Source organism: Lepus europaeus, chromosome 15 (assembly GCF_033115175.1).
Source record: "Lepus europaeus isolate LE1 chromosome 15, mLepTim1.pri, whole genome shotgun sequence".
In the NCBI taxonomy this organism is placed as follows: domain Eukaryota; kingdom Metazoa; phylum Chordata; class Mammalia; order Lagomorpha; family Leporidae; genus Lepus; species Lepus europaeus.
Window position 1 is genome coordinate 54,417,630 of NC_084841.1, and position 25,066 is coordinate 54,442,695.

A 25,066-nucleotide genomic window follows, 5' to 3' on the forward strand; every position below is an offset into this window, starting at 1 on the left:
GGTCTCCCATGGGGTGCAGGACCCAAGGGCTTGGGCCATCCTCCACTGCCTTCCCGGGCCATAGCAGAGAGCTGGCCTGGAAGAGGGGCAACCGGGATAGAATCCGGCGCCCTGACCGGGACTAGAACCCAGTGTGCCGGCGCCGCAGGCAGAAGATTAGCCTATGGAGCCGCGGCACCAGCGTATTCTTAAATTCCTCACAATAGAACCTGGATATCTTTCCCTTACTGGGATAATCTTCACTGATTTTCTAAAATTTGTTCATGACTAATTCAGCATTTATTCACAATTGCTTTTGTCTTGTACCTTTGTTTTCTGCCCAATGTTATGCTGTTATAAGGAATTATGAAATTAATTTCTACATCCATAAATCTTTATATGCATACTTAATTATATTCTTTGTGTAAATTCCAGGATGTGGAATTATATTTCAAATATATGTATACATATATTTATATGTTTGCTTATACAAACACACACATGTCCATATATGAAAGGACTTCAAAAATCTCATGGAAAAAATAGAATTAAAATATACATTTATTTTGGTACAAAAGACATGAAATCTATGCATAATTTTTCATGATATGCAGTTTTTATGAACTTTGTGAATATTCCTTGGATGCGTGCATTTCAATTTTTTGTGGTATATGATTTATTTTTCATTTTTATTTAAAAAATTTGGCAGATAATTGTACATTTTTATTGGAATAGTGAGATTTTGGTACCTTTATACAGTGCATATTTATCAACTCAAGATACTTAGGTTATCCATTATCTAAACTTTTGTCACTTTCTTGTGATGAATAATCTCCTCTAGCTCTTTTGGACTATATAGTGTAATATTGTGGGCCTATAATCACCTTCCTTGTAATAAAATACCAACACTTATGCCTGCTGTCTGGCTGTGATGTGTTTATGATAAATACTCAGAATACGTACTTTTCTTGTCTGACTTTATTTTTCTATAAATGAGTACATCTTTAAAGAATCCTTGTTGGTTTAAGAACAATATAACAGTGAGGCTGATTGAGAGCTTTTTGGCTTGGCAATTTCATGCATTCCTCATTCCCATAGTACCTCTGATGTGTATAATAATTTGACTCAGCCTTAACAATGGAATGAATTGTGAGAGAGCATGTAGTTTCTGCCTCTATCTGAATATGTTCTCTTTGATGGCAATTCCTACTTCTCATTTTTAAATATTTAGTTATTTATTTGAAAGGCAGAGGTACAGAAAGACAGAGAGAGAAAGAGAGAGTGAATTCTTTTATCCACTGGTTCACTCTCCAGATGGCTGCAATGGCTGGAGCTGCGCTGATCCAAAGCCAGGAGCCAGGAGATTTTTCCAGGTCTTCCATGTAGGTACAGGCCCCAAGGACTTGGGCCATCTTCCACAGCTTTCCCAGGCCTTAGCAGAGAACTGGATCAGAAGTGGAGCAGTTGGGACTCGAACTGGCGCCCATATGGGATGCTGGCACAGTAGGTGGTGGCTTTACCCGCTATGCCTCAGTGCCAGCCCCTCCAAGTTTTCATTTTTTTAAAAGATTTATTTTATTTATTTGAAAGACGGAGTTACAGGGAGAAGTAGAGACAGAGAGAAAGGTCTTCCCTCCGCTGGTTCACTCCCCAGATGGCTGCAATGGCTGGAGCTGCGCCGTTCCAACCCAGGAGCTTCTTCCAGGTCTCCCACGTGGGTGCAGGGGCCCAAGGACTTGAGCCACCTTCTACTGCTTTCCCAGGCCACAGCAGAGAGCTGGATCGGAAGAGGAGCAGCTGGGACTAGAGCTGGCACCCATATGCGATGCCGGCGCTTCAGGCAGGGCTTTAACCCGCTGTGCCACAGCGCTGGCCCCTCGAGTTCTCATTTTAATGGGAGAATTTTCCATAGCTTTAGAAGTCTGACCTGGAAAAATATTCAAGAAAAGAAGATCTGATAAATTAACCTTAATCTTATCTTACAGTAAGGGCTTGGTGTCAGCTACTAAGGGGCTAAATATAGCCACACTGACCCACTTACACCAAATTGACACTTCTTATAATTGCACTGTAATTCATGCTCACGAGCTGCATGAAAAATGATGTACCTTAGACCTGAGCTTCTGGATCAAGAAGCGCCATGTCCTTGGAAGCTAACTCCCTACTGAGAGTCTAACAGAGTAATTAGTAACTGAGGTTCACTTGCCATCAAAAAGCATTTAGAATGTCCTGTGTAAGTAGGTGTAGATGTACAAGCCCATACAATTAGTTACATATGCTTGGTCTCTATTTTCCAAGGTTTTGAAATCTGATGCAATAGAGCTGCCTAATAGGTAGAATGCTCATAGATAATGGAAAGGGTTCATGGACCCACGAAACTCAAATAGGAATAGACAGAGAAGCTGTTGTTATAAAACACACATGAGGCCGAGTTTTAAAACATCAGGCTTCCAACCCCAAGTTGGGCATGACATAGCTTTCCCACCCTCAGCTGATGCATTCCTTACTCCCTTCCTGCCCCTGTCCACCGCCTCCACCTGCAGTCTTTCTGTGTCCCTTTGGGCCTTTTTGCCTTGTCTTCACATGCATCCTCATGGTTGTACTGGGATTTTCAGATGAGATGCAGCCCGTCTGCCCAAAGAGCCCTTCCTCTAAGGCAGATAGATTGGTCCACAAACAGATGGCTTTGGATGTTGTTACACTGGGAGAAGCCTTTCATGGAGCAGTTCTCAGGAGCAGAGTTCAGCATAGCAATGTCTGATCCTTTGGAGGTCAAGGGCTCGTGGGAAGACTACCTTGAGCATGTGGCAAGCCGTGTGATTAATGCCAGATGGGAGTTAGCCGTCCTAATGCTGACGGAGGCGTTGATGGCCCCGTGTCACTGTATGCTCCATCATTGGCTGGCTGGCTGTTAGAAGCTGGTGCTCCACCTGCTTCCCTGATGGACCTTTCGGACAGCTGCTTTGCATGAAGAGGCACACTCATCTCTGGATCTCTCGGCCGTCTCCTTCCCAGCCCTGGAAGGTTGCCATTGCCTTTTCTGGCAGCCAGTCTCGCTCTTCTCCCAGGGATGGCGCTCCATCAGGCTGAGCTGTGAGTCCTCAGCCAGGGCTTTCCCCTGCTTGAAATCCGAGGACAGAGAGCTTGGGTGTGCTTGCCAGCAGTGATTCTGAACCCTTCCCAGTCCTGTGGGCTGTGCTGCCCCAGGCACGTGTTACTCCATCATGCAAATTAAGGAGTCACTGGGAGAAAAGTGCTTCAGGATCCCTGACCCTCCATTCAGTCTCTTAGGTTTTGGTAAAGCTATTGATCCTCTGCTATCTTTCTAAGCTCTGACTGCCGAGGTCTAGAGAATGAGAAAAACACTTTGTTCTCTTCCCAGTCTGGTCCTTTCTCTCTTGGGCCTTATCCTTTATACTACCCTTGGGGATTGTGTAGTTCTCTGCTCAACCTGTCAGGAAACAGAGACCAGTTCTTTTTTTTTTTTTCCCCCCTTTATTTGATCCATTCACTTTAGGAACCTGAATCTCTCTTACCTTGTGATACCATTTAAAAATTTCTGCGATTCTCACTGGCTAATGTAACCCTGCTTACTATCGGTCTCTTGGTTGTCAGCGTTGAGATCTGCCTCTGCAGGTGGATTTTCAGTTGTCTTTTTTCTTGCCTCCATATTTTAGCATTGTGAGCACAGATTTGTTTAATAACACTAGAAGAGCTTTCTTTCAATGCGCTTCTCATCGATGTAACTTTCTTCACATTTCTATGCCAGTCTTTAAGCTTTCTTTTCTGAAGGATTGCTCATTTTGGGTAACTGCCTTGCTCTTCACATTCCTACCATCAAACTCTCAAGGCAGCATTTCGAAGGTGACCGAAGTGTACCAAAGTGACCTGGGAAATAATCATTTCTGGGCACTTTGAAAATGGAGGTGAGAAGAGGTCAAGGTTAGTTGATTGCAGAAGCTGTTATGTAGACCAGGAGCAGATGGAATACTGATAGGAACCCAATATCCACTGTAGTTTCCATAGTGTCTTCTCAATGGACATGCCCTTGTGACCAGAGTATTCTGTGTAGGCACTCGGGGATTCCCAGGCCTCACACACACAAACTGGAAAGTGTAATTTCATTTTTTAGCACTCTTCTGTGTTGTGCAGAGGATTCCTCCTTAATGGGCATGGGGCAGTGGGTGGGAGGTAGACAGATTCAAGGAAGTAAGACCTGGCTTTGTTTGCACATAGGAGGAAAGTGAAGAGTGGAAGACTTGACTCTTAAATACTCCTTTCTTCCTAAGCTAGTCTTTCAGTAGGATGACAGACTTGTTTTTCTATTTCATTTACCTTTCTCATAAAAACAATGGCCAATGATATCATCCTGATTAGCTGAATGAGCCTTCTGGATCACAAAAGCTTGTTCCTTGTCGTGTAGGCTTAACTGTTGTGCAATAAGTAGAAAATCTGGCTGAATGTCTATGTATTGACCCATACTAGCTATCGCCTTGAGGATTTCAAAGGTCTCAATTCCTTCTCTAAGTTCTGTAGTTTTATGACCATTTTAACTACGTGTACTTCAGTTTCTGCCCATATAATTATTCCATCTGTAGGAAAATGTCAGTAGTTCTGGCAATTTTAATTCTTGTGTTTACTGACTGCTTCACCTTCTGAATCACAGGGTTCCCAAATCAAGTCAAACAGGTTAGAAGACAAGTTATACTTTGGTGTCACACCTACTCTTATCTTAAAGGAGTGTGGGAATGGATCAGCCACTTTCCCTCTATTAACTAATTCATTTCTGGCTCCTGTTTTTCAGTTTACCTATTTTTAGTTTTTCACTTTGGATGCAATCCAAATCCTCCCAAGCCTTTGAAATGCAAAACACTATGAAAATATACGTAGTTAAAGGTATTCTTGTTTTTTACTTACCCCTTTGAGAATCTATGTAATGAATTTCTCAAAATCCCGGAGTTGAAAGTGGCGATGACATCTGATGCCTATAGGCCAGGAGAGGCGTCTTTCAGTCAAGAAGAAATAAATGTTTTATGTCATTGATCTGTCCATTTTAGGTACTGTCGCCTTCAGAGATGATGCCCAAATACCTGGGCTTTTCCATAAAGACCACTGAGAATATCAAAGTTGGAGGGACAGAAGTCATCAGTTCCTAAAACCACACAGAGCTTTATTCCTGCCCACGGATCTTCAAGTGATCCCTGCTCAAGCCCCCTTAGAAGAAGTACACCCTCGACCCAGCCTTTTCCATCTCTGGATCCAAACTTTCCTCCTCGTAGTTACTTCAGTACTGGGGGCATCCAGACTTGCTCCCTGGATGTTCTTGTCTGCATTTCCGTCCCAGAGTTCCTTCAACCCATAATTTGTATAGCACAGTTTCAGGTCCCCTCTCACCATCTCCATTACCCTTCTCGGGGAAGCCTGTAGTACGTAATTATCCCTCTTAATCTAGGAAACTTCAAAGTAAGCACAAAAAGTTATTCCCTAGGCTTGCGTTTGAGGCGGGGAGGTGGAACTCAAAGGGAGTTCTCCTGGGGTTTGGTTGTAACTTTTCTTAGAGCCGTGTTAAGACCTGAGGAATGTTAGCACTAGTATCTTTCCAGTTATACAATACAGATGAAAATGAGTCAATGAGAGAAGGTTTTTTATAATGTAACAGCATCCTCATGGGATTCTTAAGAATTCAAGATCTTTGAGGAAAATCTATTGATTTGTTAATATTGATCATTTCAAATCTATCTTAAAACATAATAGATAGCTGGGCATCTGAGGTGTCCATTGAAAAAGCATTGATTAAAGGCCACATAAACCAAGTGCTGGAAATACAAAGATAAAAAAAAAAATGGGTTTAGGCTTTAGGGACTCCCAGAGTCACAGGGAAGGTGGCAGTAAGCAGTCAAGTATAACAGGGAGAAGCACCTCTGTAGAGGCACATTCCTGATACTGCAGAGTGGGGCTGGCTGTGGGGAGGCCTCTTAGGCTCTTGACAGAGTATTTTAGTTTCTATTTCCAACATTTATGGCAGGAAGGGATAAATGAATGGCATCTCACTTTCATTTGTGTGTGTTAACCTCTTAGAGTTTGGTCCTGTTGGGCACCCCATATTGCCGCTGGGGAAAATGGACAGAGATTAAGTGACCCGCCAATGGTCTCAGTAGTGAAATGAAAACCCAGGATTTTTGCTCCCAGCTGGTACTTCACGCCACCTTCTCCAATGGAGACTTTATCTGCAGCAATGGTTTCCAACCAGGCAGGATTTCGCTCCCTCGGGAACATCTGGCCGTGTGTGCAGACTTCTTTGATGGTCTCTCCTGGCACCTTATGGGTAGAGGCCAGGGATGTTTGTAAATCTCATGTGACTTAGCATAGGGCAAAACTACTGGACCAGGGCTGGCATTGTAAGGCAGTGGGTTAAGCCACGGCTTGCCACGCTGTCATCCCATATTACACCTCTGGCTCTAGCACCAGCTGCTCCACTTCCCATTCTCTGCTCCCTGCTAATGTGCCTGGGAAAGCAGCGGAAGACGGCCCGCATGCTTGGGCCCCCGTCACCCACATGGGAAACTCAGATGGGTTTCAGCCTGGCCCAGACCTGTCCGTTGTGGGCATTTGGTTTGTGAACGAGCAGATGGATGCTCTCTTTCTGTCTATCTCTGTGTTGCTCAGCCTTTTAAATAAATAAAAATAGATCTAATACAAACAAACAAACAAACTGAGAAAACTACTGGGCCAAGTGCGTCAGTCTACAGTGAATGTCACTTAGAGTCCAAGAGCCTCAGTTTCTCCAATGGAAAATCAAGAAAATATTGTCATCTTCTTCCACCCTCAATTATCTGCAGCAGCTAAAGCCTAATACATGAATCTTCACCAGGAACTCTTAGTCCTTGGTGTGGAAATATCTCCGTGGGCCAGAAACATTGGGTAAAGAGGACTCCCCAGCTGGCTTCCAGTTACCCACCCCCTTCCCTTGTCAACTGGAACGCACGCCCACTTCTCTTTTTCCTCCTGTTCCTGTGACTTTGTTCTTATTATTTACTGGATGGACAACACCATGTTTATGGGTCATTTTAGCTTAAAATTGTGTATGTTTAAAATGTCTTGCCACATTACAGGAGACGGGGCAGCTTTCTATTTGTATTATTTTTATTTGTATGTACATTGAGCCATGCATTTAGTTTGTGGGCATTACCTGCCTTTCTTGGAAATGAATTCCAGTGGCTTTGATTCCCCCGCCCCACCCTTCATTCCTTCCCTTCGGCCCAGTATTTGTTACCTAAATGCCACGTGGTCTCCAGGCTGCAGTGGGTGACCACCACCGTGCCCTGCGGCTCCCCTGGGAAGCCAAACTCCCTGTAGTTCACCCGTGGAACGCCACAGTGTGGCTTCCTGGGCTTGCCCAGCTGCCCGTTTGCACGCTTTTCCTATGCAACCCACGGCGTCACGGCAGAGTCATCACGACTTTCCTGGGAGTGTTTTCCTCGGGCTCCGTCCCGCGCTGAATCACACACCCGCCTCAGGTGTGCTGCACGCACCCCGGCGCGGTCCCAGCCGCGCCGCTTTATTTATTTATTTTGTGGGACGGATCCATTTCAGCCCTAGCAGGGGGGGAGCGGGGTGTCCCTTTCCCAGGAGGCTCCGCTCCCAGGCACAGCCCTGGGGGACAGGGCCCTGCTGCCCTCCTCCTACCCACCACCGCCGGTCTCCGCCAGGGCAACTCAGCTAGGTGTCAGGTTCAAGTCCTCCCATAGGCTGATTTTCTCCGAGTGCTTTCAAGTTTCCTGTTTTGTTATTTTCTCTCCCCCAGGAGGGGAGGGTGAGAGAAGCTTTTTTTTTTTTTTTTGGGATTTGAATTCTTTTCCTTGTATGTAGATACCAAAAGGAAGCTGGGCACTGGGCATGTTCGGATGTGCATGGTTCTGCTGATAAGCAACAGCCTCCCGGAACCGAAGACTTAAAATAGTCGTTGGCCTCCCTCCCCCACGCAGGAGCTGCAAATGGTATCTGCCAAACAGATGACAAAGTACCTTGGACTGAATCACACACAGACAGCATTTTGAGCAGGACGCAGGCTCAACTCTTGTAATTACTGTTTATAGCTGGCCAAGCCTGGCTCGGGGAGCGCGAACCGGGAGGAAAGAAGTTTCCTGAGCCTGAGAGGTGGCTGCGTATTAATTAAAGGCCCGGCCGCGTAATTCTCAGACATGCTCCAAGTTGTTCTTCAGCTCTCAGTCCACAGCACGTTTTCTCCCAGGGGGGTGAGCAGATAATTGGGATTTTTTTTTTTTTTTTTGCCTTTTTTTTTTTTTCTTTCCTCTCTCCCCGTATATTTGGTCTTATGGCCTTGAACCTACAGTGAATTGAAGAGAGAAACAAATGGATATGTCTGACCCCAATTTCTGGACTGTGCTCTCAAACTTTACTCTGCCTCATTTGAGGAGTGGGAACAGGCTTCGCAGGACACAAAGGTAAAGTGGCCGGGATGCCAGCCTGGAGAGGGGGCGCTTTCTCAGCCCAGGGCTGCGGGACCCGTAACAGCTGGGATTTTGTTGGTTGGACCCTGTTTAAAAAGTTTGTTCCTTGCTCCGCGAGCACTGTGTCAGAATTCCATTGTCCCAGTGGTTTCCTGGGTAATTGGATGGCTGTTTCTCAGAGTTGATCTTCCGAAATGTGGGGAACCAGACATTTCCCTCTGAGTAAGGGGGAGAGAGCAAGGCGACAGCGGAGGAGATACTTGGTCCGGGTCTGTCCCTTTGATCTGATCATGTGTGTCCCTTCATTCATCAGCCGTGGGGGCTTCTGCTGCTCTTCACAGGCTCTCAGAGGTCCCCCTCATTAAATGCTTGACCTTTCTAGGATATAGGATGTAGTGATAGCCCAAGTTAGCTTGCTTCATACTGACTGCTTAAAGGGGCAGATCTGCATAACTTTGCCATGTTGATTTTTTACTGGGTTTTGTTATGAATACAAGGCTGGCCCCTTTATTTTGTAACACCTATTTGACGGAAGGAGAGTTTTTAAAGTCACGCTGAAGCTCATGCCACAAGTGAAAGGCAGCTCAGAGGTAATTTGCTGACACTGGGCTTGACGGAATTTGATTTTCAAGAAGGTGCTTCTCCTCTCTACCGTGGTGACCAGCACAGAATCGTAGCGTTGTGATGATTTCCGAGGGCTTGCCTTCTGAGCTGTATAAACACAGGTTCTTTATTTTTCTTCAAAACTTGCCTCACACCTACACGGGAACTTGCACGAGAGCAACAACAGAGCCAAATAAACAGGATACAGACTATCAGATTTGGAGGTTCATAATCTCTCCGTGCTGGTGTTCAAAGGACGCAAGAAAACGGTTCTCTCTGCTTGGTTATACTTCTGATGTTTTGTACTACAAATGCAGATATGCAGCGCTTTGGAAAACTTAGCAGGTTTTTAGAACAAAGCTTTTTACAGATGTTTATTTCATTTGAGAGGTAGAGAGACAGAGAACTTCCATCCACTGGTTCATTCCCTTAACACCCAGGAGCTGGGAACCCAATCCAGGTCTCCTACATACCTGGCAGGCCCGACCACTTGGCCCATCACTGCTACCTCCCAGGGTGAGCATTAGCAGGAAGGTGGAATTCGGAGCAGAGCTGGGACTCAAACCCAGGCACTCTGATGTGGGATGTAGCTTTCCCAGTAGCATCTTAACTGCTAGGTCAAATGTCTGCCCAGTAGTTGTTGCTTTTGAAATGTCCCCTAGTATTTCTTAGATTTCATAAGCGTCCTAGAATTCTCTCAAATGAACTGCTTATGCACACACACAGAGATACACATACATAACACACACACAACACACACATACGACACACACACACAAATCACTTGCTCACCAGTTTGTGTGTATTTGTCCATGTGTGACATCGGGCAGGTTGCAAAGTCATACTTACATTGAATACAGGTTGAACAGTGTAGATACCACTAAGCCCTGTTGGATTCTAAAGCTCTGCCTCTTAACCACGTGGCCATGCTTTTCCTAGTCTGTCCTATAATAGTGCATTCAGGCACTCTTTCTTTTGGCATCGGTCATTTTTGTTCAAGCTGTGTCATCCGGGCCCTGAACCTCCAACACAGCTAATAAAGTTGAAGAGGGATGCATGCAATCTGTGAATAGGGCCAGCCCCTCTTGGTGGGAAACTCCATAACTTCTCAACTTCGAACTTGATGGGAGCCCTTCTGTAGGTTTGAGTGATGCAGTACTGGCTGTGGCGCAGCCTTGACTCTTGGCTGGAGCCAGTTCTGGGAAAAATTACTCTGCTCTGGCATCGTGTCTATGTTTGAACCTGAAAAGCACTTGGATCCGTTCTCCCCCTCCCTGCCTGTGGGTCGTGTTGTTGATAGAGTCGGCTGCACAGCTCTGGCTTTAGGGCAACATCGATACAGCCCTCACACTCCAATCCAGACAGCGCGTGCTGGCAGAGTCTAGCTGTACAGTAACCTGGATTGATCCCAGCAGCAGGGTGGTGGAGGGCTGTTTCCACTCCCCAAGACATGGGCCCACACTTTCAGTCCAGCAAGAAAGACAGGGAGGTGGATTTTCTTCCCTCCTTTCCAAGAGTAGAGGTTGGTATGGCCTGTGTGTTACAAGGATTTCCAGCATCGGTGAAGTTTGGAAACAAGCATGTTGAAGGTCGTCTTGACCTCAGTGTGGTCGCGGCCATCCCAGAGGGCCAGCGCTGCTTTGTATTTACAGTGCAGGTTTAGGAAGATGAAGGTCAGATGCTCTCTCCAGGGCCGTGCACGCGGCTGCTGAGTTCTATTATTACTCTGCGATCCGTTCTCGCTCTGTCCTTCCATATGGACGTGGAACCTGCACTCACGCTGCAACTCTTCTCCTCTGAGATGTCCCTCGACTGCCCCGAATCCTGTCTCCTCTCCCAGCCCAAGCTCGTGCTTGACGTGGCTGGCCAAGTTCCCTAAACACCCGTCGTATCCAGAGGATCTCTTCCTTCCAGGTTGCCCAGTCCTTGTGCTACCCTCAAAGTACGTGGCCCCAGGTCCAGGTGAAGACATCCTGGAACAACTCTCCTGCCCAAGGCCAGTTTCTTTCCTGTGCACTGTCTGACAGGTTGTTCATTTTGAATATTTTATACCACCTACTTGTTCTAATGAACATTGCAACTCAGGAGACTTCATCTTTTTACGTTGTTTTTTATTATTATTTGAAAGGCAGAGCTACAGAGAGGGAGAGGAAGAAGGAGGAAGGAAAAAGGAGAGAGAAAGAGAGCGAGCGAGAGAGAGATTGATCAATCTTCCATCCACTGGTTCACTCCCTAAATAGTTGTGATGGTCAAGACTTGGACAGGCTGAAACCAGGAGCCAGGAGCTTCATCCAGGTCTTGCTTGTGGATGGCAGGGGCCCAAGCACTTGTGCCATCTTCTGCTGCTTTCCCAGGCACATTAGCAGGGAGCTGGATTGGAAGCTGAACAGCTGGGACTTGAACTGGTGCCCATATGGGATGCTGGTGCTGTGGGTGGTGGCTTAACTCCCTACACCACAACACTGTCCACCAGGGCACTTCATCTTAACCTTCTCTTTGGTATCAGCTTCTTGCTTCAAAGAGTAAAATTCAGCTTGAAATCTGTGAATGAACATCTTGGAGCTCAAAGGGCTATGTTCCACTTAAAGAAAAGAGGAATTTGGGGACTGGAATTATAGCATAGTGTGTTAATTCACTGCTTGTAATGTTGGCATCCCATATCGAAGTGCCTGCTACTCTGCTTCTGATACAATTTCCTTTTAATGTGCTTGGAAAGGCAGAGGAAGGCGGCCAAAGTACTTGGGTCTCTGCCCATGTGGGAGACCAAGATGAAGTTCATGGCTCCTGGCTTTAGCCTGGCTCAGAGCTGGCAGTTATGGCTACTTGGGGAATGAACCAACAGAAGGAAGATTCTCTTTTCTTTCTCTCTGTCTTTCAAATAAATAACAATAAATAATCTCTAAAGAAAGAGAAGTTGGGTGAGCATTTGGGGCAGCAATGAAGATGATGTTTGGCACGCCTCCATCTCATATCAGGGTACCTCGCTTTGAGTCCTGGCTCCTCTCCCTATTCCAGCTTCCTGCTAATAAATGCCCTGAGAAGCAGAGACGATGACTCAAATATCTGGGGCCCTGCCATCCACATGGGGCACCTGTGTGGAGTTCCTGGTTCCTGGCTTCAGCCTGGCCCAGCTGGGGGTGCTATGGGCATTTGGGGAGTGAACCAGTGGATGACAGCTCTCTCTGACACATACATACTCTTAGTGCCTTTCTCTCTCTCTCTTTCCTCTCTCTCTCGGGTCCTCTGCCCTTCAAGCACATATATTTTTTTTAATATGAGACAAAGAGAGAGAGAGAGAGAGAGGTAGATGGTTTCAGCTCTTATCCTGAACCCTTGTTTTGATGGAAATTGTCAGTTGCTTCATCATATGATCTTTGCCAGTTCAGCACAGCACGACTTGTTACTTTTCCTCCCACAGGAAAACTTAATGGTTCTTTTTCTACTCAGAGCCCTAAGTGAGCCTTTAACTCCTGGAGTTCTTGGTGAAAGGAAGCCACAGACTTGCACCTGGGCCTGGATTCATTAAGGCTACAGAGAGCTGATGAGCTGAAGGCGCCGTCCCTGTGCCCTTTGTTCTGTTCTGTCTTGCCCTTTGCAGACTTGGGAGAGTCTGGGTGACTGTGACTGTTCTCTGACGTGAGAGCTCACCTGTTGCCCTGGGGGCCCGCTCCTCTTCTCTGCCCTTCTCATGTTTCCTGCAGGAAGTCTCAGTATAGCCATTCCTCTAGGGCTTTAAGGGACAGAAATCTAGGCTCCGCCCAAATCCACATGTTAGAGGAACTTGTCCATTTCGTGGATTTATGGGTATGCCATCCATTGAGGAACCCCCTACAGCATACCATGCAAACCGCTTGTGTTTATGGCATTTTCTGTTTTCCTTCTGGATTACAACTTTTAGGGGGATGGCACTGAGCTCTCGTTCACTGCTGTTTCCTCTCTGTGACACTTGGAGTAAAGTGCCACCATGGATTCCTGAACATTGCTGCTCAGGTAGAAGTGGGCCTGTGGTTTGCTGGAGGGCAGCTTTGAGAATCTAGATGAGGTTTGTTTTCCAGCCCCAGCGTTCAGAAGTTGTTTGTGTTTCTGCTTGACTTCTGTGAGGACCTCCGAACCTCCATGGCACCTAAGTCAATAAAACCCTTACCACTGTGGTGCCGGCATCCCGTATGGGCACCGGTATCTGTCCCGGCTGCTCCTCTTCCGATCCAACTCTCTGCTTATGGCTTGGGAAAGCAGGAGGAGATGGCCCAAGTGCTTGGGGCCCTGAACCCACCTGGGAGACCTGGAAGAAGCTCCTGGCTTCAGATTGGCCCAGCTCTGGTCCTTGTAGCATTTGGGGAGTGAACCAGTGGATGAAGACCTTTCTCTCTGTGTCTCTCTGTCTGTAACTCTACCTCTCAAATAAATAAATCTTTAACAACAACAACAAACCCTACCCACACCAACGAGCCATCTGTGACTCAGTTAATCACTTTGGACAAGTTTCCGAGTGTATTTTTTCTGAGAACTTAAGGGATAAAAGAAGTTTGTTTTGCTTTGACTTGGGCTTTTTAGTTTGCTTTTTGTGTGTGTGTGGTTTATTTATTTATTTTTGCTGAATCTATATTACTCAGCAGTTGCTATGAACAGCAGGTACATTCAGGGATCTTAAGCTAACTGCTATAGTTGTCAGAATGTGTTGAGCTTTTTTGCAAAAAGTGTCTTCCCTTCAGAAACACCTGTAGTGTTTGGTGGGATTTTCTTTTTGTTCTGTTCATGAATGTATGTGAACTATGGAGACTAGACTTCTGCCCTGGCATCCTTCATGTTAGTGAACTTGCACTCATGTCTTTTATCCAAAGCCCAGTTAAACCTGCATTTATTACATACCTATTGTGTGCCTGAACATGGTGTCCCAAAGCTGAAAGTCATAGGCATACTTTCAAATGAGACATGCAAATAAAGCATTGCAGACCGTGGTGGGAGAGAAGCGTTTCCACGGTACGTGTAAGCCACAGGAGTGGTCAGTGCGGGAGAGCAGCGTTGGCCTCAGAGCCAAGAGTGGTCATGGAGAAGAGGCAGCTCCTTGGGAAGCTTGAAGATAGATGATGTTTGTCAGACAGTACAGAGTCTTCCCAAGAGGCAGAAGAAATGGTGTGAACAAAGGCATGGTGGCCTTGGCAACGCAGAGTTCAAGGGACTATACATAGCTCGGGATTATTGGAGCATAAAGAACCCAGCATAGCTTAGTACTGCTGAAGCAGAAAGGTGCAAGAGGCAGCACAGCACAATGGCTGATGCGAAGCCAGTCACCTGGGTTCAAATCTTGACTCTCTGACACTGGGCGAGTTAATATCTTTGGACGTCAGTTGCTCCATGTAGTAAATGAGCTAAGTAAATTACTTGTGCATTTGCTGTGAAGGTAAAAATGCATTCGTGTGTGTAAAAGGCTTAATGTGATGACTTATGTAGAAAACTGGCGGGGAGTCCTAGCTGTGGCCATCATCACTATCTTGAGAACTTGGGGACAACTCATGGGCGATGCGGCTGGGGACGAGAGCTGAACAGTTGGTCTGCAAGGAAGCTTGGCTTTCATCCCAAGAGGAGGGAAATGTCTGTTGGGATGAGGTAGTGTAGGGCTGGGAGTGGGGGAAAGGCCTAACTAATTAATAAATTATTGTAATCGCCTATTTGAGAGATTTCTGAAGTCCTGAATAAGGGTTGTGGTGAGATTTTTGCCTTTAAGAAAGACCCAAGGGGCTGGTGCCATGGTGTGGTAGGTAAAGCTGCTGCCTGCAGAGCTGGCATCCCATGGGGCATCGGTTCTGTCCTGGCTGCTCCATTTCTGGTACAGCTCTCTGCCAATGTGTTTGGGAAAGCAGCAGAGAATGGCTTAAGTGCTTGGGTCCCTGCTACCCAGATGGGAGACCTGGAATAAGCTTCTAGCTCCTACCTTCTGATAGCCCAACTCTGGCTGTTGTGGCCATCTGGGGAGTGAACGAGCTGATGGAAGACCGCTATCTGTCCCTCTTTCTTTGTAACTCTGCCTTTCAAATAAACAAATCTTTTTAAAAAAAACTTTAAAAAGTTAAAAAAAAAAAACAAAAACAAAGACTCAGTTTCAAACTTACGGAAAATGATGAAACATTGGCTCTGAGGCTGAAGATTCCATGATGATCCTAGGATTTTGGATTTGGGGTCCAGGGAAATAAAGGAACCATGTGTATGTATAACAGTCGGGGAGAGGAAGACATAAGAACCTCTATCTGTCCTTTTCCTTTTACTTCCTCCCAAAGCTCGTTTAAATCCATATTTATTGAAAACCTATTGTTTGCTGAGTACCATGGGGCATTCCTTTCTTCCTTCAACCAGTATCCTCACCTTGTATCCCATACTGGGGTTCAGTTGCTCCATCTGTTACATGGGATAAATAAATTACCTGCATCATACAATTACTGTGACAATTAAAATGCATTCATATGTATAAAATGTTAAATGCGATGACTGACATAAAGATTGGTTCTAGGTGTTACTGTTATCACCATCGTAGAAACATGGGGATGATTTGTGGGCAATAAGGCTGGGGAGCAGAGCTGAGGCACATGTTCTTCAAGGAGATCTGGTGATATACAAGACAGAGTGGTTGGACCTCACCAGTGAATAAGTATCTAAGTAAGTTCATTGCCAAACTGTGACGTGTGTTCTGAGCATTTTCACTAAGGGCTGAGAAAAGTAACTGGGGGTGGATATGAGGGGCTCCTTTTGGTTAAGGTGGTCTGGGAAGGTAATCTGTCCAAGAGCCACCTGTGGGCTCCCGGAGACTGGGAAGAGAAAGTGCAGACAGAGGTTGCACATCTGGGCAGGCTGCCTCGGGAGTCGCTGGCACAGCAGTCATTGCTGAGCCGGGCTGCGAAGTGGGTTAGTTGGTCTGGGAGAGAGCTGCAGTCGGCCTGGTTCATGAGTGGGCAGAGAGGCAGCTCATCCAGGAAGGGAGACTCATGGTGTGTGTGTGTGTGTGTGTGTGTGTGTCTGTGTTGGCAGGGAGAGGAGTCCCATACAAGGAAGAGCTATCTTAGAGCTCCAGGCAGACGGCCAGCCCTGCCACCGCACGGAAGGCTGGAATGGATGTGTGCGTTGTATCTAGCCCCTGTGAGGTCACTGATGCCTTCGGGATCAACGGTTGCCACAGCTTGATGATGGGGTGGCCGTGGCAGATTCCCAGCCAGGAAATGGGGGTGAAGGGAGAAGCCGGAGACCCAGGGCCACAGACGCTCCCTCTCTGTGGGAAGCCAAACACAACGTCCTGACACCCTGGCCTCCGCCCATACATGGTCTGCCCGTCAGTCCGCTTTCCTGAATCATATCCCCTTACTCACTGTTGCTCACTTGCTTGCTTCATTGCCCAAATTGGCAATGACAGTTTCCTTTTCACCTCCTCCCTGGAAACCCAAGTTCCTCCCACAGCCTAGGGAGGATTTGCCCTCTAAGGTGTTGATGGTTGGAGTTTAGCTTCTTCTGTATCAAGGCCCCGACTCTGACCAGAGTGCCTCTGGCTGCCACCTGCTACCCCCCATCTCCTCTGGAGCCCTGGGGCTCCAGCCTGTCCTTTGCAGCGTTCCCCAGGTGCCTGAAACCTGGTTCCACTTGTCGCTCTGCCTCACCTCTCCACGCCTGACCTGCAGGCTCGGCCTCTCCCTCGGTCCTCCCACTCCTCGCTTTGCCCAGACCTGTTTCCTAACTGCTTCATCTCCTCCTCTCTTCCTGCGCCCTGTTTTCTATCCTGTGTGTCCCAGCAGGGCTCGCCCCTCCGTCCTGCTCTCACAGCCAGGGAGCTGGAACGCAGCGAAGGCTCCTGGAGCCTTCTGGTGCCCAGGCTGCCCTCCCTCCCGCAGCCCCCTGAGAATGCAGGCAGCCGCTCGGATGCTGCCGTGGAGAGGCTGGCGGTCTGGGCAGCCTGGCCCTGCCAAAGCTGCCAGATGCAAGGGACGCGAGCAGAACTCTGCACATTTTCCAAACGTTGCTTCTAGCCTCTGGTGTGAAGCTGACAATAGGAGATCGCAGATTGTCTTGCCCCTGGATTATGTAGGTTCCCCCCCACACCCCGCTCCTTTTTTTGGTCAGGGAAGGGGTGGGGGGAGATGTGTGAGAATATAAAAAGGAGATTTCAGAACAAGTTCATTAAAAATAAACCCTTAGAATATGGAACATGTGCTCTAGGGGGAGGCATGGGCTATGTGTTGCTATCATTGGATGTCACTGAGAGGAGTGTGTGTGTGTGTGTGTGTGTGTGAGAGAGAGAGAGAGAGAGAGAGAGAGAGAGAGAGAGAGAGAGAGACAGACTGACTCTCAAAGCATGGAAGCAGCAGGGAGGGGAATACATAGAGAACTTCACAGTCAGCAGCCGTAGAACAATTTGTTCTTTTTTGGCTTGGCTTGCTTCTCGGATATCCTGTTATCCGAAGTCTGAAGCATGTCTTTAAAACAGGAATCGTAAACTTCAAGATAGAGACCATAGGCATTCTGGGCTGAAACCTGAGAGGTGCTGGAGTCAGGAAATCATTTGAGGCCTTGTGTGGAGATGGCTCACACAGGAGAAAGCTTGGAGTAGTGTTCAGTCTGAATGACTGAGGAGATTCCTCCTCTTAGGGTTTGAAATAGAAGTAGCTGGGCTGGAAGGGAGAGCCCACCCCCACCCCCTACACACCCTATCTCTACTGTGAGTGAGCATGCAGGACTGTATTTTAATCTGAGCTGTCTTGAGGACTTGTAGCTTAGTCATTTTGGGGGTGACATCATGGGAACTGAGTAATCCCTTTGAAAGTTGAGTAGTAGAGGCAAGATACTAAAGTGGTCCTTGGCTACCTGGATAAAAGAGTAGGCACAGGGCATACAGCGTACTATTTATTCAAAGCAGACTCGACCTTTATCAGTAGAAGTCTGATATCCCAATATGGCTTTTGGGATGCATTTAGCTATCTCTAAATAAAATTTGTGAGGTTTCTACTACTTGTGGTCCTTCTGCTCCCTTGTATCTGCTTTTCCTCTGTCTGCCTGGAAATTAGGAAAGTTTCACCATGCACTCAGTTGTAAATTCTGAAATTGTTGACCCAAAACCTTGCTAATAGAATAAGAGGACCTGTGGGAGATTTCGCTACGCTAATGGCCATTGGACATGCTTATTAGAGAAGGTAATTATACCAATATCAAACTGCGAGGACTTGTTTTGTTTTAAAGAAAAAAAGACTCTAGTGGAGAATTTAGGCTTTGATCAGCACTTGAAGGTAAAAGAGATCCCTAAGAAGAATAGGCAGTCATTAACGTTTATCTCTTATCTTAAGCACCCAGTTGCTGGTTGCTTACTTTACCACAGAACCCTGGGAATTTCTACATTCTGCAGACTTTGTCATCTTCTGTTTATCAGTGGCTCTGATTTTGTTGGAGTTTAGCTTCTCTTTTAGTTATTGCCAAAGTACAGGCACGCGTGGTAGGTGACTCCTCATTTGTATTCTGAAGTTCTTGAATATGCTTCGTAGCTCTTCAGCGGTAGGAACCTGCTCCCCATGTCCTTGGGAAGTTTCTACTCTGGCATGGAATTTCAAATTGGGGGTCAGGAGGAGGGTAGGAGTGATTCACCTGGGTGGAGGGCATGAGGACCTGGTGGGAGATCACAAGGAGACGAGTGAAACTGGCTTCTAGGGTTTTAGAAATAGAGGAGGAAAGCTGATGCAAGCAGCAGACCCACTTGAGTATTTCTTGAAGCTGTATTGGCCATGCATTATTCTGTTCTGATTTAAGAAATGACCATGTATGTTGGTATCGCAGAATTTACTACACTTCTTCCTTAAGTCATTGTTAGAATATTAGCCAGCTGCGGCTGGATTTCTCCGCTCTAAATCTGAAAGCAGTCACTGCTCCTGTTGCTTGCGAAAGTATCACCTGTGCCCTTTTCACATTCCTGACTTTTCAAAGGCAGTATGATAGATATCTTTAAATGGAAAGTTGTAACTGTTAAATGTTTCACTTTACCAGATGTTTGGAGGGCCTGGGGTTGGGGGAGGATGTTTGTCATGGGAAAAACCGCCAGCCCAAGAAAGCCCTCTAGGAAATATGGTAACCGAAACCTTTGTTACTGTAAAACAATAGCTATTAAGTGGCTATTATGTAATGTTATTTCTCCAAGTCTGATTTGGATGGCTTGTTGATCATGGAACTTGAGATAAAATTCCTGTAAAAATATTACTTTGACTTGGCTAATCTTAAAACTTTTGATACAAAATTCAAAGACTTTTCCTGAGTTCGTTACCAGGCTCTGATCATTGGAGATACTGAAGCTGTGTTTGGACAGATGTTTATTTTACTATGTGAGGATTAGTTTTATCCAGTTAGTATCCCACATCCTAATACCCATCCATATAAACACAAACAGTTTGATAACCCCCAAATTAGTTCATTATAAATGTAGCCTAGGCTCGCTCCGCCACTCCAGAGGGTGGGCAGGTGGCAGAATGACTGGCACATCTGCCTTGGGAAATCGAGTGATTATGAATCTGCATTTCCCATAAATGATAGGTCAGGAAGGACAAGGGTTTCCTAACTTTAATCTCCAGTGGCTGCAGTAGCCGGTGTGGCACAGCTGGGATGTAGAGTGATGCTAGGTGCTTTAGGCAGCAGTTCTTTTTATGGATTCAGCAACGTAAGGTTCTGTGCTTGTGAGCATAGTTTCCTGTATTTTTCAGGACTTGATGTCTGGGGTTAGATGTTTCAGAAATGGAGTTAATAAAGAATGAAAGTTGCCATGTTTTTTATTGTGTGGCCTGTGCAATTTCTGTGTAGTAAGTATTCTTTCTCAGATGTCTTCTCTTCTTTCAGTTTCAGGTAAATTAGCTTTTGCAATCAAGGGTTTTTTTTTTTTTTTTTTGAGCTGAGAAGTCAGTATTGGTTTTCTAGACCAGGAATGCAGGCCCAGGATAGGGACCTGCTGTCTTCAGTCTGCTTCTTGGATCTTAGTGGTTCTGATGCCCTTTTACCAGCACAGCCCTTGCCAAAATACTTGCCTAGCAGGGAGACTTCATTCTTCTTTGACACTGTTATTGATTACTTATCATCTGATGCTTCTTAAAGGAAGCTCTTTAACCAAGAGCAAGAGTGATTTGTCTTACGTTTTGAGAGTTAGCCTTAAAATTAGTCTGCCTTTTTAGATCAGAGGTAGGTGATTTGGGGAGTCAAAAGGTACGTAAATTGACCTGCTCCATAGCGATGTGATGCAGGTTTTCAATGCCATTCCTAGGATACACAAACATTCCATGGAATTGGTCCCAGGTTGAAAATCCACGAGGGGGAAGAATTCTGACTCTTGGCACCGATGCTGGCAAGTGTTGGACTGAAGCCAGAGTAAACATATATGCCCTTCGCGCTTTCTTTCAAATAGCAGAAATCACTTCTAAACACTTATTTTGGCATTAAGGAAGCTCGTCATGACCCATTGTTCCAGAAAGATTATAGTCCGAGTTCTCGGCCAGTTCCCATGTAAGTGACATGCCTAGCCTGGAGCTGAAGAAACAAGGTTCACTTTTCAAACCTTTCTTTCTAATAGGTGTGTCCAGCAGGCAGTGGCTCGTAGCTGTTCCTTCTGCCACTTAACAGGTTTGATTTCCAATCTATTTAATATGTTTGGAGGGGATTCATGGCCCAACACTTATGGACTTTGTTGGGAAGTCCCAGGTGTGTATATATCTTAAACTCTGTGTTAAGGTCTGTTAGACTAAAGTTGATTCTGGTTTTGTTTTTGCTGTGCTCTGCTTGGTTTTGCCTTCTGATCACAGACTGAGTTACTTAAGATGTCTTGGGGATTGGGTTGGTGGGGGGGGTGGGGGCTCCAGCCCTGAATGCTGTGGAGCAACTTTTTCAATTGCTTTTCTTGGTCTGCCTTAGAGGCGCTAAAGAGGAGTCAACTGAAATTACAAACTGAGCCCAAAGACAGAGCGAGAGCTGGAAGAGTAGCATCTGAGACAGGGAAGTTAATTATGTTAAAAATTATCCGAGAGGGTTATTTATGAGCTCATGCATCTTGTGTGACCCTTTTCCTGCTTTGGGTGCTTGTGAGTGAGCCTGAATCACCTTCTGAAACCTGATAAAATAATTACTGAGTTTGACTCTGTTTGCCTTTGTGGCCAGGGTTCAAGCATTTATCACATCACCTCGCTTTGGCATTTTTGTGCCAAATACTTTCTGAATGCCTTTCATGTGACCATGGCTCCGATGATCACTTGAGAAACAGACATAGATATGGCGTGATCTTCTTCAAGCAGCTCGACCTGCTGGTGTTAAAAAGTCACTTAGACAAATAATTCCAGCAGCATGCCTTAGCCGGTAGGAGATATACCAACACCAGCCAAGGAGACTGGCAAGCAGAGCCTCTGTTGAGGCACTTTGGTCCATATTGGCTGTTTAGTTCTTACAACAGCTCTGGGAAGGGTGTATTATTATATTTATTACACAGATGAAAAAATGAGGCTTAGAGAAATTCACGGTCCCCAGCTCTAACCAGTAGTAGATGGTAAATCCTGATTAAAAAGCCTTTCCTACCCTGTCTCCAAGGGAAATAAAACTCCAGCAGTATTCTCATTTTTTGATGGTGATGTTTGTGAAGCAGGATTTTTGCGTCTTAATTTCAGGGAACAGCAGCCTGTTGGCAGTTCCAAGGACATTTGTGGAATACAGAGCACTGATAATTTTGATCTTTGCTATAGAAATGCCACCTGCTGTCTGAGGGAAGAGAATGAGAAATAGAAGTAGGTTTTACTTTGTTTTAAAATTGTCACCTGCTGATTCTCTTTCCCATTAATGGAAATTGTATATGTATTCGCCTGTAATCTCCTCACCTTAAAGTATCACCGTTTATAGTAGTGTTTGAATAGGCTTGTGCTTCTAAATTGAAGCTTTGCTTATGGTGTAGCTCTGAACAGCTGCTGTCTTAGAGCCCTTTTGAGTAACACCTCGCTGCAGCCATGCTTACTTTTCTGAGATTTCCCCCTGTGTTTTATAAATCCCATGCATTCGCATGGGTGTGTGTATTATGCATCCATCTCAACATCTGTATTGCTTTTCTAATAGTGCATATAGTTCACAGCATACAAGGGACAAAAGTCCTTGTATCTCCTAGGGGGCACTGCAGTGGGAATGCCAGAACAGGTATGTTAAGGGATTTTTTTTAAAAAAAAAATATTTATTTATTTATTTGAAAGGCAGAGTTACAGAGAGGCAGAGAGAGAGTCTTTATTCTGTTGGTTCAGTTCCCAGATGGCCTCAACAGTTGGAACCATACTGATCTGGAGCCAGGAGCCAGGAGCTTCTTCCAGGTCTCCCTTGCAGGTGCAGGGGCCCAAGGACCTGGGCCAAGATCTACTGCTTTCCCAGGCCACAGCAGAGAGCTAGATTGGAAGTAGAGCAGCGGGACTAGAAGCGGGTGCATATGGGATGCCGCACTGCAGGCAGTGGCTTTACCCGCTGTGCCACAGCACCGGCTCTGTATGTTAAAGGATTTGAGAGATGAATTACTTACAGGCTTCTTACCTTTTCAAAAACGATATATTATTCCTCTTGGATGTGTTCATGTTCACTTTCAAAGAAGGAAATGACTTTTTACATTTTTTTATTGCATCAATTTGGTGAGGCAGAGAGACAAGTGAGGGAGAGACAGAGATTTTCCATCCTCTGCCTCGTTTCCCTGTGACACCTAGGGCTGGGCAAGGCCAAAGCCAGGAACCAGGAACTTGCTGCAGGTCTCCTACTTGGGTGGCAGGGACCCAACTGCTTGAGCCATCACCTACTGCCTTAGCAGTAGGGTGTGCATTAGCAGGAGGTTGGTTGGAATAGGGACCCCAGGCACTCACTCCACTGTGGGATGTGGGGTTCCCAAAAGGGGCATCTTCACATCTTAACCTCTAAAGCAAACGCCTGCTCCCTACTCCCAGATGGGGAAATGACTTGATGGTACTCACTTAAATATGTCTTTTCCTTTGGGAAAGAAAGTCATCGTGTTTAGACAACTAAGAAGTAACTGCTTTGTGATGCCTAAAAGAGCTGTATAAGAATAAGCTATAAAGCTTCTGCGGTTTACAAAGCACACAGATATTTTGTTGGGAGTTCTCTAAGCCACAACAATCCATTCAGTCGCCATCTCTTAGCTTCCAGTGGTACAGTATGTGAGCTGTTTTTTTAAGGAATGACAGCTTTGTGATGGCATAAGAACCAAATGAAAGTCTTCCCTTTGGGTACTTCTTAGATTTTAAAGGCACTTTTTATGAGCCCAGTGCTTCTTCAGAATCCTGCTGGCATAGGATTTGCCACTTGCATTTATTTACTCTAGAAGAAGAAAGTCCAGGCATCTTGAGTGTTTTCCATTTTGCACTAAGCCAGGTCTATGAGATGGAGCTTGCTTTCCTGTAGTCAGCGTGTTCTCTTTAGGTAGGCAGTTCAGTGAGTTTTAACAAACACAGCCTCAGAGCTTCGACCACTAGAATTAGAATATTTCTATTACCTCAGAGTTTTAGACATTTGTAATAGCTTGATAATACTAATCCAGGGTCGGAATAAGACTTTTCAGTTAAACACTGCATTCTGTGAGCATTTCATTTTCCCCCTACTTTGCTTTTCCTGTTCCAGCATCCATGATCCATGTGTCATCCTCTCTAGAAATCATTTCTGTGAGGAATCATTTGATTGCTTGTTGATGATGTCAAGTGAGGTATCAGGAAAATGCGACCCAATGGGATATTTGAGAGAACAACATCAACTAAATTGTGTGGTCCATTAGTAATAGGTAATGGTCCCTTTGATGCTGCATAGATGAAGAAGTTGTAAGAAACCACATAAACAGATTTGACTCTCAGGAAGTAATTGAACGTGATGTGGGAGTATTTGTTGGGAAAGGAAACATGACTATGAGGTGGAGGCCTATATGTGGTATGCTATGTACGTGTAAGACGTGTAGGTTACACCATGGGTTCTCATGGTTGGGCAGAAGGTATGGAGCTGCAGAAGAAATTCTGGGATCTCGCTATGAAAGGGAAGACTAAATAAACTATGTATTTGATAAAAGATACATCCAATAAACCTTATTTTCTTTATATCATAATTTGTCAAGTACCTCCACTGTTTTATTGTATTTTAACTTCAGTGGAAATTATGTAGCTTTTAAAATACATTTTAAACTAACAATGTATTCAAGGCAAAGAATGGGAAAAATATTTGTGACCATACAGAGAGAAATTTGCCCCAAATTCTATACTCAGATGTATCTGCTCCTACAAATTTGTCCAGGGTTATTTTTCTGCCTGGATATGTGTATACATGCGTGTACACACCACAAAACTCATATAGGTATTTTATTTGACCTTCTGTCTTATGATATACTTTTTTCCCTTAATGAGATTCTTTTTAATGTACAGTTTGACGATGGTAAGATTTCTAGATACTTTGAAAAAATAGCTGATAAACGCCAGAAGACATGGGAGGAATGACAGTAAACTCTTGGTGCATCATCCAAAACCGTGCTCAGAAAGCGGCGTGCCAATGCGCTGCCCTCCTGAGGTGGGCGTGGCCTCAGCTGGCCCCTGCAGTGCCGTGAGGGCAGGGCCGTGGACATTGGTGATGTCGCTGTGGATGGTCTTATATTTTCAGTTCTGGTTTCCCCTGACTCTATTCAGCTCTCTGTTGAAATGCTCCCTTTAAAAATACTAATGCTAACTCAGAAAGATGCCAATTACCATCTCCCCACAGGCTTAAATGTTAAACTTCAAGTTCTAAACTTTATCCCTTATGTATGTGAGCAGGCTTGCCAGATGGCAGGCCAATTAATATATTTTTGCAAGGTGTAGAAATGTTTTCTCTCCATAGGGGAACAATGAATCCATCTGCTCCACATCTTCCGCACCCTCTGTCCTTTGGGGGAAAATCATCATTTGATTTCCAGAAATAAATTGTATAACTCTGTAAGTGATACTTCCTGCTTTTTCTAGGGAAGTAGTTTTAAT

General features: G+C 45.4%; 1 protein-coding gene across 8 annotated transcripts in view; it reads left to right on the top strand.

Annotated features, from left to right (window-relative positions):
- The window catches only part of MAST4 (microtubule associated serine/threonine kinase family member 4), a 634,279-nt gene that overhangs the window by 449,857 nt on the left and 159,356 nt on the right, over window positions 1-25,066 (top strand). For 2 of the 8 annotated variants that reach the window (XM_062212158.1, XM_062212160.1), the window contains exon 1: window positions 8,274-8,444. The exons of the other annotated variants lie outside the window; for them this stretch is intronic. In XM_062212158.1, the coding sequence (XP_062068142.1) occupies window positions 8,353-8,444 (92 nt within the window). In that variant the 5' untranslated portion in view covers window positions 8,274-8,352. Of the gene's footprint in view, window positions 1-8,273; window positions 8,445-25,066 lie in introns of those variants that run through there. 8 annotated transcript variants of the gene reach the window in all.